The 12,670-nt window shown below is 51.9% G+C and overlaps 4 protein-coding genes across 4 annotated transcripts; 2 read left to right on the forward strand and 2 right to left on the reverse strand.

Moving 5' to 3' along the window:
* Positions 1 to 575: 575 nt before the first annotated feature.
* Positions 576 to 2,156, reverse strand: EURHEDRAFT_203255 (FAD-dependent oxidoreductase). The gene is made up of 3 exons (XM_040777942.1): positions 1,515 to 2,156; positions 1,062 to 1,459; positions 576 to 1,013 (listed from the first exon to the last, which is right to left on the reverse strand). Exons 1-3 carry the CDS (start codon positions 1,890 to 1,892, stop codon positions 728 to 730), a joined length of 1,062 nt encoding a protein of 353 aa, XP_040635745.1. The 5' UTR covers positions 1,893 to 2,156; the 3' UTR covers positions 576 to 727.
* A 99-nt stretch (positions 2,157 to 2,255) lies between these two features.
* optF (small oligopeptide transporter, OPT family) lies at positions 2,256 to 5,243 on the forward strand. The gene is made up of 4 exons (XM_040782778.1): positions 2,256 to 2,617; positions 2,759 to 2,947; positions 3,001 to 4,813; positions 4,869 to 5,243. Exons 1-4 carry the CDS (start codon positions 2,561 to 2,563, stop codon positions 5,060 to 5,062), a joined length of 2,253 nt encoding a protein of 750 aa, XP_040635746.1. The 5' UTR covers positions 2,256 to 2,560; the 3' UTR covers positions 5,063 to 5,243.
* EURHEDRAFT_517887 (uncharacterized protein) lies at positions 5,209 to 7,536 on the reverse strand (the record flags this gene model as incomplete). Its single annotated transcript, XM_040786606.1, has 2 exons — positions 5,209 to 6,023; positions 6,069 to 7,536. 2 exons carry the CDS (start codon positions 7,534 to 7,536, stop codon positions 5,209 to 5,211), a joined length of 2,283 nt encoding a protein of 760 aa, XP_040635747.1.
* Positions 7,537 to 9,935: 2,399 nt separating this feature from the next.
* Positions 9,936 to 11,954, forward strand: EURHEDRAFT_507219 (MFS transporter). Its single transcript, XM_040785863.1, has 2 exons — positions 9,936 to 11,313; positions 11,369 to 11,954. The coding sequence occupies exons 1-2, from the start codon at positions 10,139 to 10,141 to the stop codon at positions 11,841 to 11,843; spliced, it is 1,650 nt and encodes a 549-aa protein (XP_040635748.1). The 5' UTR covers positions 9,936 to 10,138; the 3' UTR covers positions 11,844 to 11,954.
* Positions 11,955 to 12,670: the final 716 nt, after the last annotated feature.

Genomic DNA, 12,670 nt, shown 5'->3' on the forward strand with positions numbered 1-12,670 from the left:
AAGAAAATGAAAAGGTGTCGACGTAAGAATCCAATCATTCCCCACCGATCCTTAAAACAAAAAATGACGGTGCGGCCGGTATATGTACTCCAATCTTGCGGTCAGATTGGACATTCTTCACGATCGGGACGATGTCATGCTGCATGAAAGCCTCACACCTGTCTGACGGGGGTGGACAATCGGAATCCATGCTATTCGTCCAGTACCGACAGTCTCCCAGCAAACAAGCACAGAGAACCGGTGCAACAAAGACGGTGCGGTCACACGTACTCTGTACTCCGGCTAGGATGCGACTGGATTGGTCTGTAGGCGTCGTTAGCAGCGGTAAAAGCAATAATAATCAGGGTAATAACACACTAACTATGCGAGCCGTGAACGCATTCAAAACTGTCGATCTGGAATCCAAGAGGAAGGCCCTAGAAGCGATCGTCGGAAAGGTCCGTTGGAGTCAAACAGGGGCGGTTTTACTCCTCCGTACGGAGTACTCTACTCAGAGGTTGGATTCGCTTTGGGGGACTCAGAGGGGAGGAGTGGTGCGTTGTGTAGTCGTGTGGTTGTGTGTAGTGTGTAATTGTGGTTGTAGTCGTGGAGTGGTGAGGTTGTGGTGATAAGAACACTGCCTGAGGCATAACATACTATACTCGAATCATTAAAGGAATATTGTAGAGTAATATAATAGAAAAATATGGTATCGTAATCGCTCATCCAAACTCCTCATAAACAAAAATCACAGAATCACATTCTCCCGTTCAGCCCTCTCAACCATCTTGGACAGAGCATCAGCCACTCCATACGAGAATGCATATCCACCACCACCAAATCCATACGCAGACAGAACAGTGCGTTGTCCGGCCTTTTCACAGTCTAACCGAAACCCGCCCTGTCTCGAGGGACGGATGCCAATAATGTGGCTGATGCTGTCTGGGGGGGGATTCTCTGGTACAATCTCGGGTGCCAGGATGTGAGCGCGGGAGATTTCATCCTGGGCAATTGCCATGTCGACTTCGGGGGAGCTGATGAAACATTAGCTATGAAACAATAGTCGGGTTAAGGAGACATACAGATTATCCTGCTGTTTGACACCCCCAAGAACAACTCCCTGGGACATTGGACGGGGAATCACATATGTATATTGCTTGCCATTCCGGAAATACATCATATGGCACTTGTCAGTCTTGTAGAAGACGTTCTGACCCCGTTCCGGAAAGCACTTGTCGTCCTTGACATCCTCCAGTTCTTTACTCCCAATGCCACTGGCATTGATGAAGATGCTGGACTCGGGGAACATTCGGTACAGGTCTTCCAGGGAGTTGACCTTCTTGCGAATGAACTGCCCTCCAAGCTCAGTGATCTGCTTTCCAAGGTAGGGCATGTGTAATGTTGGATCGGTGACGAGGGTATCATAAGCCCAGCCGGTGTTAAAGTGCGAGGGGAATTCCTCCTTTTTGAGGTGACGGAACTGCATTCGTCAGTATCTAGCATACCCCCCGACTGTCCAACGGCAAGGGTCATACCTTAGACACAACATGCTGCCCCCATAACGAAGAATTCTCCGGTGGAGCCTGCTCGAGGAACTCCCTTGTATCAACTATACAAACACCCGATTTCGGATCCTCCTGGGCCATCTTTAGCAAGTGGCGATGGGTGACAGCCTGGAAGTATCGCTGCTCCGGATTGATACCCCCAGCCGCATGCCATGCTGCACCAGCCCAAGCCGAAGCATAGAAGATATTCTGATCTCCTGGGAGATATTCCGCCACCAAAACCACCGGAAACCCGTTCAACAACAACTGCCGGGCAGTGGTACACCCGATGATGCCAGCCCCAAGAATGACAATAGGGCGCTGGGCAAAGGGAAGAGAAGGACTATGCTCGATATGCGACTCGCCCATGATGCACTTTGTCGGATTTGGTGTATAGACTCTGGAAGCCGGGGAGAACCAGATTTATAACTCAATCAACGGGTCATCCAGAGTCAAGCACGGATGCGGCCAACGGCTCAACCCGCTCTCCACTGATCTCTGACACGGACATGGTGGAAGAGTCAGGCATGAGGGCTGGACGATCTGATACTCTCTAACAGCGGAAGATTCCTATCGGGGCCTGTTGTTGGATGTGGCTTGCTGTATACCTATGGGCAATCTGTCGGAGAGAAGCGCCCAGATCCGACGGTCGGCATGAGCCGCGACAGAGGAGTCGTCAGCTTTGAATCGCTTGAAGCCGACTGTACAGAGGACTTGTGTACATGTGTATGTGGGAGTGTCTGCATGGAGGAGTAGCGGGTTTATGTACAGAATAGAGTGCCGAGGTATCGCATAGTAGTGTATAGTAGTGTATGTAGGAGAGTGCAAACTCTTGCGGGGTTGTACTTTGTCAAGACTCCTTTTGCCTCATCCTCGCAATTCGCCATCCGACGACATCTCAGCACCTGTACACACTAACATGCACTGCAGACATTGACCACAATATTGAACAGGCAATTACACAGGCAAATACAGCATAGCCAGGCAAATACAAACACTCGTACATACATACATAATACAGACCGGCCCCAGCCGCCATGCTTGATGCCGACTTGCTGTCCGGCAAAAAAAAAAAACACCAACACAGCATCCAGGTGGGTTCCCCTTTTCCTATTCTAGAAACATTCGCTTTGGGTTCAGTATACGAGCTGCCGCTGTCACACCTGGCTGGCATGCAGCCTTGTCGGACACCTATTGGATCGCATAGCTTGCTTACACTGGCCGAAACGATATAGGACCCTCCCTTCGAGACCGACTCCTCCGAAATCGAGATCCTAAGCGATGGCGACGCCCAGCGCATTCTCCCCTATGAAGCGAGCGATTCTCCATTTCCCGAGGTGCGCGCTGTCGTGCAGCCTGTGGATAATGTGACACTACCGGTGAACACCGTTCGCATGTGGACAATTGGTGTTATTTTTACCATTGTGCGCGCCCGTTACAGCTCGGCGCGACAGGACAGTCGCTAACAAAGAAACAGGTCGGAAGCGGTCTTAATCAGTTCTTCAGCCTGCGCCAACCCAGCGTCACCATCAGCGCGCTGGTCGCGCAACTCCTCGCCTTCCCCGTCGGCTGCGCATGGGCAAAATGGCTCCCCGTGGGCTGGTGGAATCCGGACCGTCACTTCAACATCAAAGAACATGCGCTAATCACAATCATGGCGAACGTGTCGTTCGGCTCCGCCGCCGCGACGCAGGTCATCGAGGCGATGGTCAAGTTCTACAATTTCCCATCGCAGGGCGGGTTTGAGATCCTGCTGTGCATCACGACGCAGCTGTTTGGTTTTGGATTGGCGGGAATGGCGGCGCGATGGCTTGTTAGTCCCGCGACGATGATCTGGCCGCAGGTGTTGTCTAATGCAGCGCTGCTGCAGACGCTGCATTCCAAGGCGAATACGCTGGCAGATGGGTGGCGTATTTCGCGGCTGCGGTTTTTCCTCATTGTGTTTGTTGTCGGGGGGGTATGGTACTTTGCGCCGGGGTATCTGTTTACCGGGTTGAGCACGTTTAGCTTCATCTGCTGGATTGTTCCGAATAATGTGGTTGTGAACCAACTGTTCGGGCAGAAGACTGGGCTGGGCATGTCGGTTCTGACATTTGACTGGGCGCAGGTGGTCTACGCAAACCAGAGCCCGCTGCTAGTCCCCTTCTGGGCCGGCCTCAATGTGATGGGCTCGTTCGCGCTGTTCTTCTGGCTCATCTGCCCGATCCTCTACTACACCAACACGTGGTACTCTGCATACCTGCCGATGCTCAATTCAAACACGTTCGACAACACAGGCCAATCCTACAACACGAGCCGCGTGATGACCCCTTCAGGCACAATCGACCAAGAAGCCTACAGAAATTACTCCCCCATGTTCCTCCCAGCCGGCTACGCACTAACCTACGGCGTGGCCTTTGCCAACCTAACCGGCATCTTCGTGCACATCGGTCTGTACCACGGCAAAGAACTCTGGGAACAATGGAAAGGCCGCGACAAGAAAGACATCCACGCGCGGCTGATCACCGCCTACCGCGACGTGCCCTGGTGGTGGTTCGTAGCCATCACAATCCTCATGTTCGTGCTGTCCATCGTGACCAACGAAGTCTGGCACACGGGTCTGCCAGCCTGGGCTGTGCTCATCGCTTTCGTCCTCCCAATGCTCTACATCATCCCGGTAGGGATCATCAAAGCAGTCACGAACATCAGCAGTAACCAACTAAACCTACTAACCGAATTCATCGGCGGCTACGCATTCCTCGGCCGCCCCGTAGCAAACATGGCGTTTAAATTCTACGGCTACGTCGCCGTCTCGCAAGGGTTGGAATTCATGGCAGACATGAAACTAGGACACTACCTACACATCGCGCCACGGACGGTCTTCCTAGCCCAAGGCCTGGCAACGCTCATCGGCGCAATTGTCCAGTGCGGCGTGACAGTCTTCATGATCACCCGCATCGACGGCGTTTGTACCTCCGACGCCTCGGGCGGGTTCACCTGCCCCCACGGCCGAGTAACATACTCCTCCTCGTTGATCTGGGGCGCTCTCGGCCCAGCGCGGAACTTCTCCCCCGGTCAGATCTACGGAAACTTGCTCTGGTTTTTCCTCGTTGGTCCGGTTGTTGTTGTTATCACGTGGTTCCTTGGACGGAAGTGGAAGACTGTCAACTACCTCTCTTGGCCCGTGGCATTTGGAGCAATGAGCCTTGTGCCGCCGGCAACGGGGATTAGTTTTTCGAGTTGGTGGGTGATTAATGTTATCTTTAATGGGTGGGTGAAGATGAGGAGGCCGGCTTGGTGGGCTAAGTATAGTATGTCTTGTCTCCCCTTCCTATTCTTCTGACTGAGCGGCTGCTAATTGAGTAGATTACGTTCTTTCAGCAGCCCTCGACTCCGGCGTGGCCGTCGCAACTGTCATAATCTTCTTCTGCATTACCCTCCCAGCTGGCTCGCTGAGTTGGTGGGGAAACACCGTGTACAGCAACACAGCAGATGGAAAAGGCACGCCGTGGAAGGGATTACCTGAAAAGGGGTTCTTTGGGCCGGATGTTTGGCATTAACCGCTTTAACGGACGCACGTATAGTAATGTAAATACATAATCTGCCTTGATTCCCGAGCAAAAAAAAAAAAAGAAAAAGAAACAGAACTAAGGAGGGTATCATAACTGCATGGTATATACATATATAAAAGTACACCCAGACAAGTTTATAAAGTGTAATACGTCGCCATCTCCTCCTGAAACCAATCGTACGAATAGAACAACTGCTCCGCCAGCTGCGGATCCATCACGGTATTTCCAGTTCCATCGACCAGGAGTACATCATCTAGTACCGGTGCCAACGGGACCGTCGAGGGTGGTGGTGCTAATGGCACAGTCAATCGCGGCGGCGGAGGTGCTGGTGCTGCTTGTAGTTGATACTGCTGTTGTTGCTGCTGCTGCACCGCCTGTTGTTGCTGGTGTTGTTGTACCTGTTGCTGCTGTTGCTGATAAGCAATCTGGCTGAATATCATCGTGCTTTGATGTCGAAACGTCTCGGCTAATCGGTCCACTCCAGGCCGTCGCTTGCCAAACTCCTCGAGCAGGACAATCACAGCCTGGATTGCGCGACGCATCATCTGCTCATCTGGCTGCCATAACGGCGGCTGGCCTTGTCGGAACGCTCGCGAGTTCTGTTCGAGTCCCCAAAGGATTGTAATTCCGGCAAAGTAGAGCTGGCTCAGCGTCAACCAGATCCACTTGATCTTGCCCACCGAATAACTGTCCCAGTATGACCGGATTACTTGTATGCTCGAATCGCCGCAGCTGATGATACTCGTTGCGTCGGACGTGGGATTGCGCGGGCTGGGTCGATACATCAACAGTAGGGTTGTATAGTATAGGTAATCGTAGTAACTGGTCGAGTATAAAAGGGCCGGGGGATAGACCGGTGCTTGCATTCGCCATTCATCTACCTCGTGACGGAACTGGCTCAAGGTCATGATAACTTCGTGCGTCGGTGGAGGGGGTTGGTTGTTGTACACTGCATTGTTAGAGACGTTCACTAATATGGATCAAAGGGGCGTACAATAGCGATAAATGCGGGAGAATATCCGCCGCAGTCGCACCACCTGCAGTGGAATCGTGGTCGAACTGGCCCCAGGAGCCTCCGTCCAGTCATCGTTGAATTCTCGCGGAAGGTCAACTGTGATGTCCTCGTCCGCGATACCCAATGGTCGACCCAGAGTGGTTGCGATAAGGCGGTCGAGATTGTACAAACTCCAGAACGCCCGTTTTGACATCTCCTCTTCCACCACATTAGCCGACGGACGCGCCTTGTGTAACCCCAAGCTCGTGGCCAAACGCATTGTGCTTCCCAACACATGCCAAACACTTGGCCCCGTGGTCGCAAACATGGTGTACAGCGCAAGACTCAACAACGCTCGCACAGCAGGTAGATCTTCGTTCTGTAACGCCAACGGCAGTGTTTCCTGGCTAGCGCGATAGAATTCGGCCGTCTGCGTGTCGTCTGCAGACTTGATCAACAGCGCGATCGCGATCGTAATGTGATACGAGTAATGGAACTCTGGCGACGGCACCTCGCCGCTGTAGAGCCGTCGCAACTGTCCTAGAAACTCCAAGCGATGCAGGAACGGATACTGGTATCCCATGCTGTCAAAATAGTTACCCGCCACTTTTTCCGCTTCCTCCAACGAGGAGAGCTTCAGCACCCGCGGGGAGGACGCAAGAGGCCGCGCGACTGACGGTCGTCGGTGCTCCAGCTGGTCGCGAAAGATTTCACCCACGTTGGGCAATCCCGTACCAAGCGACTCGGACACCGCTGGCCCTCCTGCCGACGACCCCCCGGCTGCACTGGGTGTATGTGCTGTGGATGGACTCGACACGGACGCCCCCGCGGTCGCAGGTCGCGTATCCCCCGTGGCCACCATGGCAGGCACCTGGTACCACCAGTCGGGATCCCCCTCACCGTCCACAGAGCTGCCGGTAGCCAGTTCCGCGGCCGTGATACCCGTCTTCCGGCGCACGATGTCCTCCAGCCATTGCACGCGTTTCTGTAGGTTCTCCAGCTGATCGCGGGGTACGGACGCATTGGCGACCTGGGGACCGGGCGGGGGGATGGTGCAACGGACGCCAGCGCGGGTGCAGGCTGAGCAGTTCGGATAACGAAAGTCGCATTTCTTCTTTCGTTTGCGACAGAAATCGCAGGCGGTTGAGACACGTTTGCTGCGCGCTACCGACGCGGCGGACACGGACGACGACGAGCTCTGGTGGTAGGAAGTAATCGGGACATTGTGAGTCGTCGTTGTGGTATCCGCAGGAGGATCGGGAATAAGGCTGGCGCTGCCACGGACCAATTCGGGAAGCGGCTGTTGGTCAGCCAGCGGATGGGAGGAGGACTGGGGAAGAGAAATATTGGTCGGACTAGCAGAGGGAGGAGGCGGGGGACGTGGAAGCGAACTGGCGATGTTGTCCAAGCGAAACTTGCCCAGCTGTCCGCGGAAGTCCTTGTCGTTGCCCGTCGTGCTGCTGGTCATCTTGCTAGTGGAGGAGGGCGGCTCCAACCGCAGTCCATTACGGAGTGCCGAGACAATAGAATAACGAAATAGGAATACTATGTACCTGTATGGAAAAGCTCGGGTAGAAAGTAGTAATAGTGTACAGAGACAGTGTACAGTGTATTTGTAAGAGGGAGTGAAGTCTGGAGAGTGCCTGAGAAGGTTCTCGGTTAGGCTTAGTGCGCGCCGATCGGGTCTTTCCTCTTTTAGGCCATTTGAGGTTATCTATCTATACGATATACAATGAGGCATTGACAATAAGGGGAGACTGCTCTCTTTACCAAGGGCTGCTCCCTTGTCTGTCGTTTTGCAACAAGCCAGTCTGCCTTGTCCAATTCTATGAGAGTTACTAACATTGCACCCCTTGTCACTTGTGCAGAATACCTTCTACGCCAGAACGACTTCCTGATTGAATGTAAACGCCACGGTCCGAAACCAAGAATCTGTCTGGGATAGGGCGGAAAAGCAGGAGTCCGTAAGGACTATCTCATGTCAGCTCGGGCTCACGCAGAGCTTCTTGCCAAGTTTAATGAATGACCGTTATCACGAGCAACTGACCGGACATGTACTTAGCCCTGGTGTCCTGCATGGCTGCACACGACCAACGGCGTTCAGTGTTTTCACGCAAAGTGCCGGATAGCCTATGTCAGCAGTCGATGTTGGTAGCAGACTGGCGATATGCTCACGCCCGGGACTACCATCGAGCTCGGAAACCGACGACCCATCCGCCGGCCTCTCTCAAGTTGGGATATCCTTGGTCCGTAATGGGTGATGCAGCTTGCGGCTATGAGCGGAGCTACTGGAGTTGAAAATGACCATTCTACTGACTGCAAGGCCTGTTTTCTGTCTTCTGGAGATCTACAGGAGGATCTACTCATAGTCGTTGCTACTTCGGTCATGGAATTAGGGCCTCTAGACGCAGCCAAGGACACGTCTCACGTACTTCGCTTATGTCCTGCCGGGAGAGCAGGGAGCACCGGCTTCCATTCGACAAACTGAAATGGTGATATTGCGTTGCATGGGTACACACTTCAACAACGTTGCTGCTGAGCTCAGGGGCACCGCAGTAAAGTGAAAGAAAAGTGGTGTGGGATATGCACAAGGACTTGGACAAAAGAGATACCGCCACTGCGGAGGCTCTCAGAACACAAATGATGTTTAACTCCCGCCCCTTCCACGGTGTTGATAGATAATATTCTCATTGAGGAGGCTTCTGCGTTGGTTATTTGGTCAAAGATGCTGCGGCGCCTCAAAACCACGGATAGTGCAAGAGACCCATCCACGCTTCGTTTGGATAGCTGAATTTAATGTCCAAGTAAGCTGTGGCAGTCCATGTCACGGACATTGTCCATCCACACGACCTTTGGTCAATTGCCTATTATCATGATGGATACCTCATATTCTCCGTCTATCACCAGTGTGGCAACCGCAGGAATAGGTTTGTCGGCTTTTAAAGCCGAGCGGGAGCCTTAGCCAGGAAGGTTTCCGTCCTGTATCCCGTCGGAGGGATGCTCGACGAACAAAACGCGCAACTAGATAGTGAAAATGTCTGTGGGTAGAAAGCAATTCGCAGCCACGCTTGTGACTCAATAGAATGTGTTTCGGTTTCAAGCCACTTAGGACCTTAGTGCTGGCTGGGCCCAGTGGGAAAAGGCATTGTCGAATCCGCACACAGATCCTCAATGTTTGACTCCCTGCGCCGAAAGGAGGGCTGAAAGGGAGGGGGGTTGGAGACGCACGAAGACGTTTCCGACGAGATCCGGGAAAAACTGTACACGGAGGAGCAGCAGAGATTGGAGCAAGAAAAGCCCAAGAGTGTGAACATTCTCGGGACCGTGCCCATCAACAACATCAACGTTCTCCCACCAGTCACACCCTTCTGGATTGGACACAACGGCTTCCACGGCAGTTGTTGACTTAGCTGGGCCAAGGAAGATTGGGTCCCTTGAGAATTCCCGGTTTCAGAGACGTAGCTGTCAAAGAACACGGTGAGTGGTTTGCATCGAGTGCAGAAGATGACACTCAAAACTGCATTTCGACAGGCGTCATCCCATATTTTGATCGAGAGAAAGAGGACACATTCAGATATGCATTATGACCACGAAGCACCACGAAGCAGAAGAGCTTTGATTCTGTCAGGCCAAAAGAATCTAGGCAGATATAATTGTCTGCTCGCCCGTAGATTCGAACTTACCATCACCATGTGCCCTTTTCCAGCGCGGCCAGGCAGTTTCTCATTGTTATTGAATTCATAATCAACAGCATCATTCTTTCCTGTCTTTATTGTCTACAGTGTTAATTTCAGATTATCGCTTTTGGCGAGTCACTTCCACCACCCATGCACCACACTTCCAACCCTTTAGCACAAGCTTTCGGGCGTGGTTCCCCGCAGAGATAAAGCCCCAGACTCGGACTTCGACAATCCCCGAAATTATGTCATGACCTTGAATAACTTGTTAGTTAAATAGTGAGGCCCATTGCAACAGACGATGCCCATTAGATATGCTTAGAAATCTATTAACCCACGTTTCCACCTGTTGACCAGCGCAGGCATCAAGGTCTTTCTCCTCGCCCACTCGTGATGGCAGCTATCACGCGCATATTGTCCTACACGGTCAATAAACCATATAATTCTCAAGATATTCGCTATGAGCCCCATCCTTACCTCAACGAAGACGGATATGTCGACTTCGCCCCCGGCGACATCGAGAACCCTCGCAACTGGTCCATGGCTCGCCGTGTTACCATCACTATAACTGCCATTTTACTCGTCGTGAATGCCACATTCGCCTCGAGCTCTCCCAGTGGCTGTTTTGAGTCCATCTCTGAACAGTTCGGCGTGTCGACCGAGGTAGCAGGTCTCACAATCACACTTTTCCTGCTTGGTTACTGCGCCGGTCCCCTCATCTTCGCTCCACTCAGTGAGTTCTATGGCCGTCGGTGGATTTTTTACATCAGTTTCGCGCTTTATCTTGCAGTTAACTTCTTATGCGCTTTCGCGCCCAATCTGGGCGCCCTGCTAGTGGGTAGGTTCCTCACGGGGACTTTTGTCTCCGCTCCTTTGAGCAACGCCCCAGGAGTCCTCGCGGATCTATGGGATCCACTACAGCGCGCCAACGCCATGGCCGGCTTCTCGGCAATGGTGTACGTCGGACCAGCCCTTGGACCAGTTATCGCCGGCTTCCTTGAGCTGAAGAAGGATTGGCGATGGAGCTTCTATGTGCTGCTCTGGCTTGGTGGGGTAACGGCTATCGTGATGTTGACCATCCCGGAGACATATGCACCGACAGTTTTGTACAACAAGGCAAAGCGAATTCGAATGGCAAAGATTCCTGGGTATGAGAGTGTGAAAGCTCAAGCCGAAGACAGCGATCGGACGCTTGTCGGTATCTATAAGTTGGCGCTGACACGGCCGTGGATTATTCTTTTCGATCCGATTTCGCTACTATGCGCCATCTACATGGCGGTCGTCTATACCTTGCTCTACATGCTTTTCAGCATCTATCCCATTGTGTTCCAAGAGAAGCGCGGGTGGAACTCGGGTGTAGGCGAGTTGCCTTTGATTGGCACCGTCGTCGGCGCGCTGATCGGTGGCCTTATTGTTTTGATTGACACTCGGCTCCGCCAGCGGCGGATTGAGAGGGGTGAGAAGAAAATGGAAGATACCGTTCCTGAAGATCGATTAACCCTAGCGATGATTGGCGGCATTGGCTTTCCCGCAACCATGTTCTGGTTTGCATGGTCGGCTGAATATAAGTGAGTATGATGATTCCCGACTTGAGATAGTACGAAGAAACTGACTTTCTCGAAGTTATGTCCACTGGATCGTTCCCACTCTTGCTGGGTGCTTTCTCTCGAGCTGCCTGCTTCTTATCTTTGTCGCATATTTGAACTACCTTGTGGATTGTTATCTAATGTACGCTGCCTCTGCCATTGCTGCAAACACCATTGCCCGCTCGGCCTGCGGCGCTGCTGCACCGCTTTTCACTAACCAGATGTTCTCGGCACTGGGAGTTGGAGGTGGAGGAAGTCTCATCGGTGGTGTAGCTGCCTTGCTAGCGTGCATTCCCTTCCTCTTCAACAGGTATGGAAAGCAGATCAGAATCCGAAGCCGATTTGCGCCAGCACCGGATACTCGCATCCAAGGAGGATCAGATGAGGAGGCTGGTCCCCGCGATGAGGGTATCCGAAGTCCTGTGCCGCAATCCAGTCAGAGTGCTGAAGTAGAGAGAGGGGAAAAATTGAGAAAGCCCGGGATTGAAGAAAAGTCTCAGCACCCCCAATAGAATTCAGATTTCAGAAAATGAACAATAAACTCCGCGTCTAATGAGGTTGGATGACTGTCGATTGCTCGTTATATCCCAATCATCGCAAAACTCAATCCTATTGTAATTCAGGGCAAAGTTTGTTCCTGTTATTTCTGAAGGAACACAAGAGGCTATGGAATGTGATTTATCGAAATTACAGTTCTATAGAAACAAGTAAAGTCGTATTAGATTAGAGATGGTTTCTAATACATGTGGTCTAGGAGATTATTGTAAATGGACGAGCTAGTAATTGATTTAGGCCCATGCTGACTTTTTACTCTCACAAATCTCCATCAATGGTTATACAGTGGCTTTCCTTAATCTCCACCGTCAAGCCTGCGTGTCGAAAATGTCCTCTGGCACTCTCTTCTCTTGCTCCAACATGCGGAAACCGTGCAGTCGCGATTAAAGCTTGGAGTATGTTCAGGAGAATTGGGAGGATGTCTCGGTTAGGCCAGAGGACGTTCTCTATTTATGCCTAAGGAGTGGTTTATATCGACGTTATTGTCAGCATTCATCTACGTAGTATAAATAAAATACAAGTTATGGTGTTTTCCATAGCTATTGAGATGATGGAATGCATGTCACTATAGACCCGGGTTTCTAGAACCACTGTGGTTTTTCTCCATATGTCATGACTTCAATATAGGTGCCCAGGACCTGGTTCGGTATTTCAGTCACAGTCCAGAATTCATCGAGTGCTCAGTGAACACTCTGTGCTGTTCAATGCATGATTAGTGCATGCAGAATCGGCTGCAAGTGACAAGCGTCATTTACAATGACAGCTTGTCAGCGATTTCAGCTTC

Source organism: Aspergillus ruber, assembly GCF_000600275.1.
Source record: "Aspergillus ruber CBS 135680 unplaced genomic scaffold scaffold00029, whole genome shotgun sequence".
NCBI lineage: Eukaryota > Fungi > Ascomycota > Eurotiomycetes > Eurotiales > Aspergillaceae > Aspergillus > Aspergillus ruber.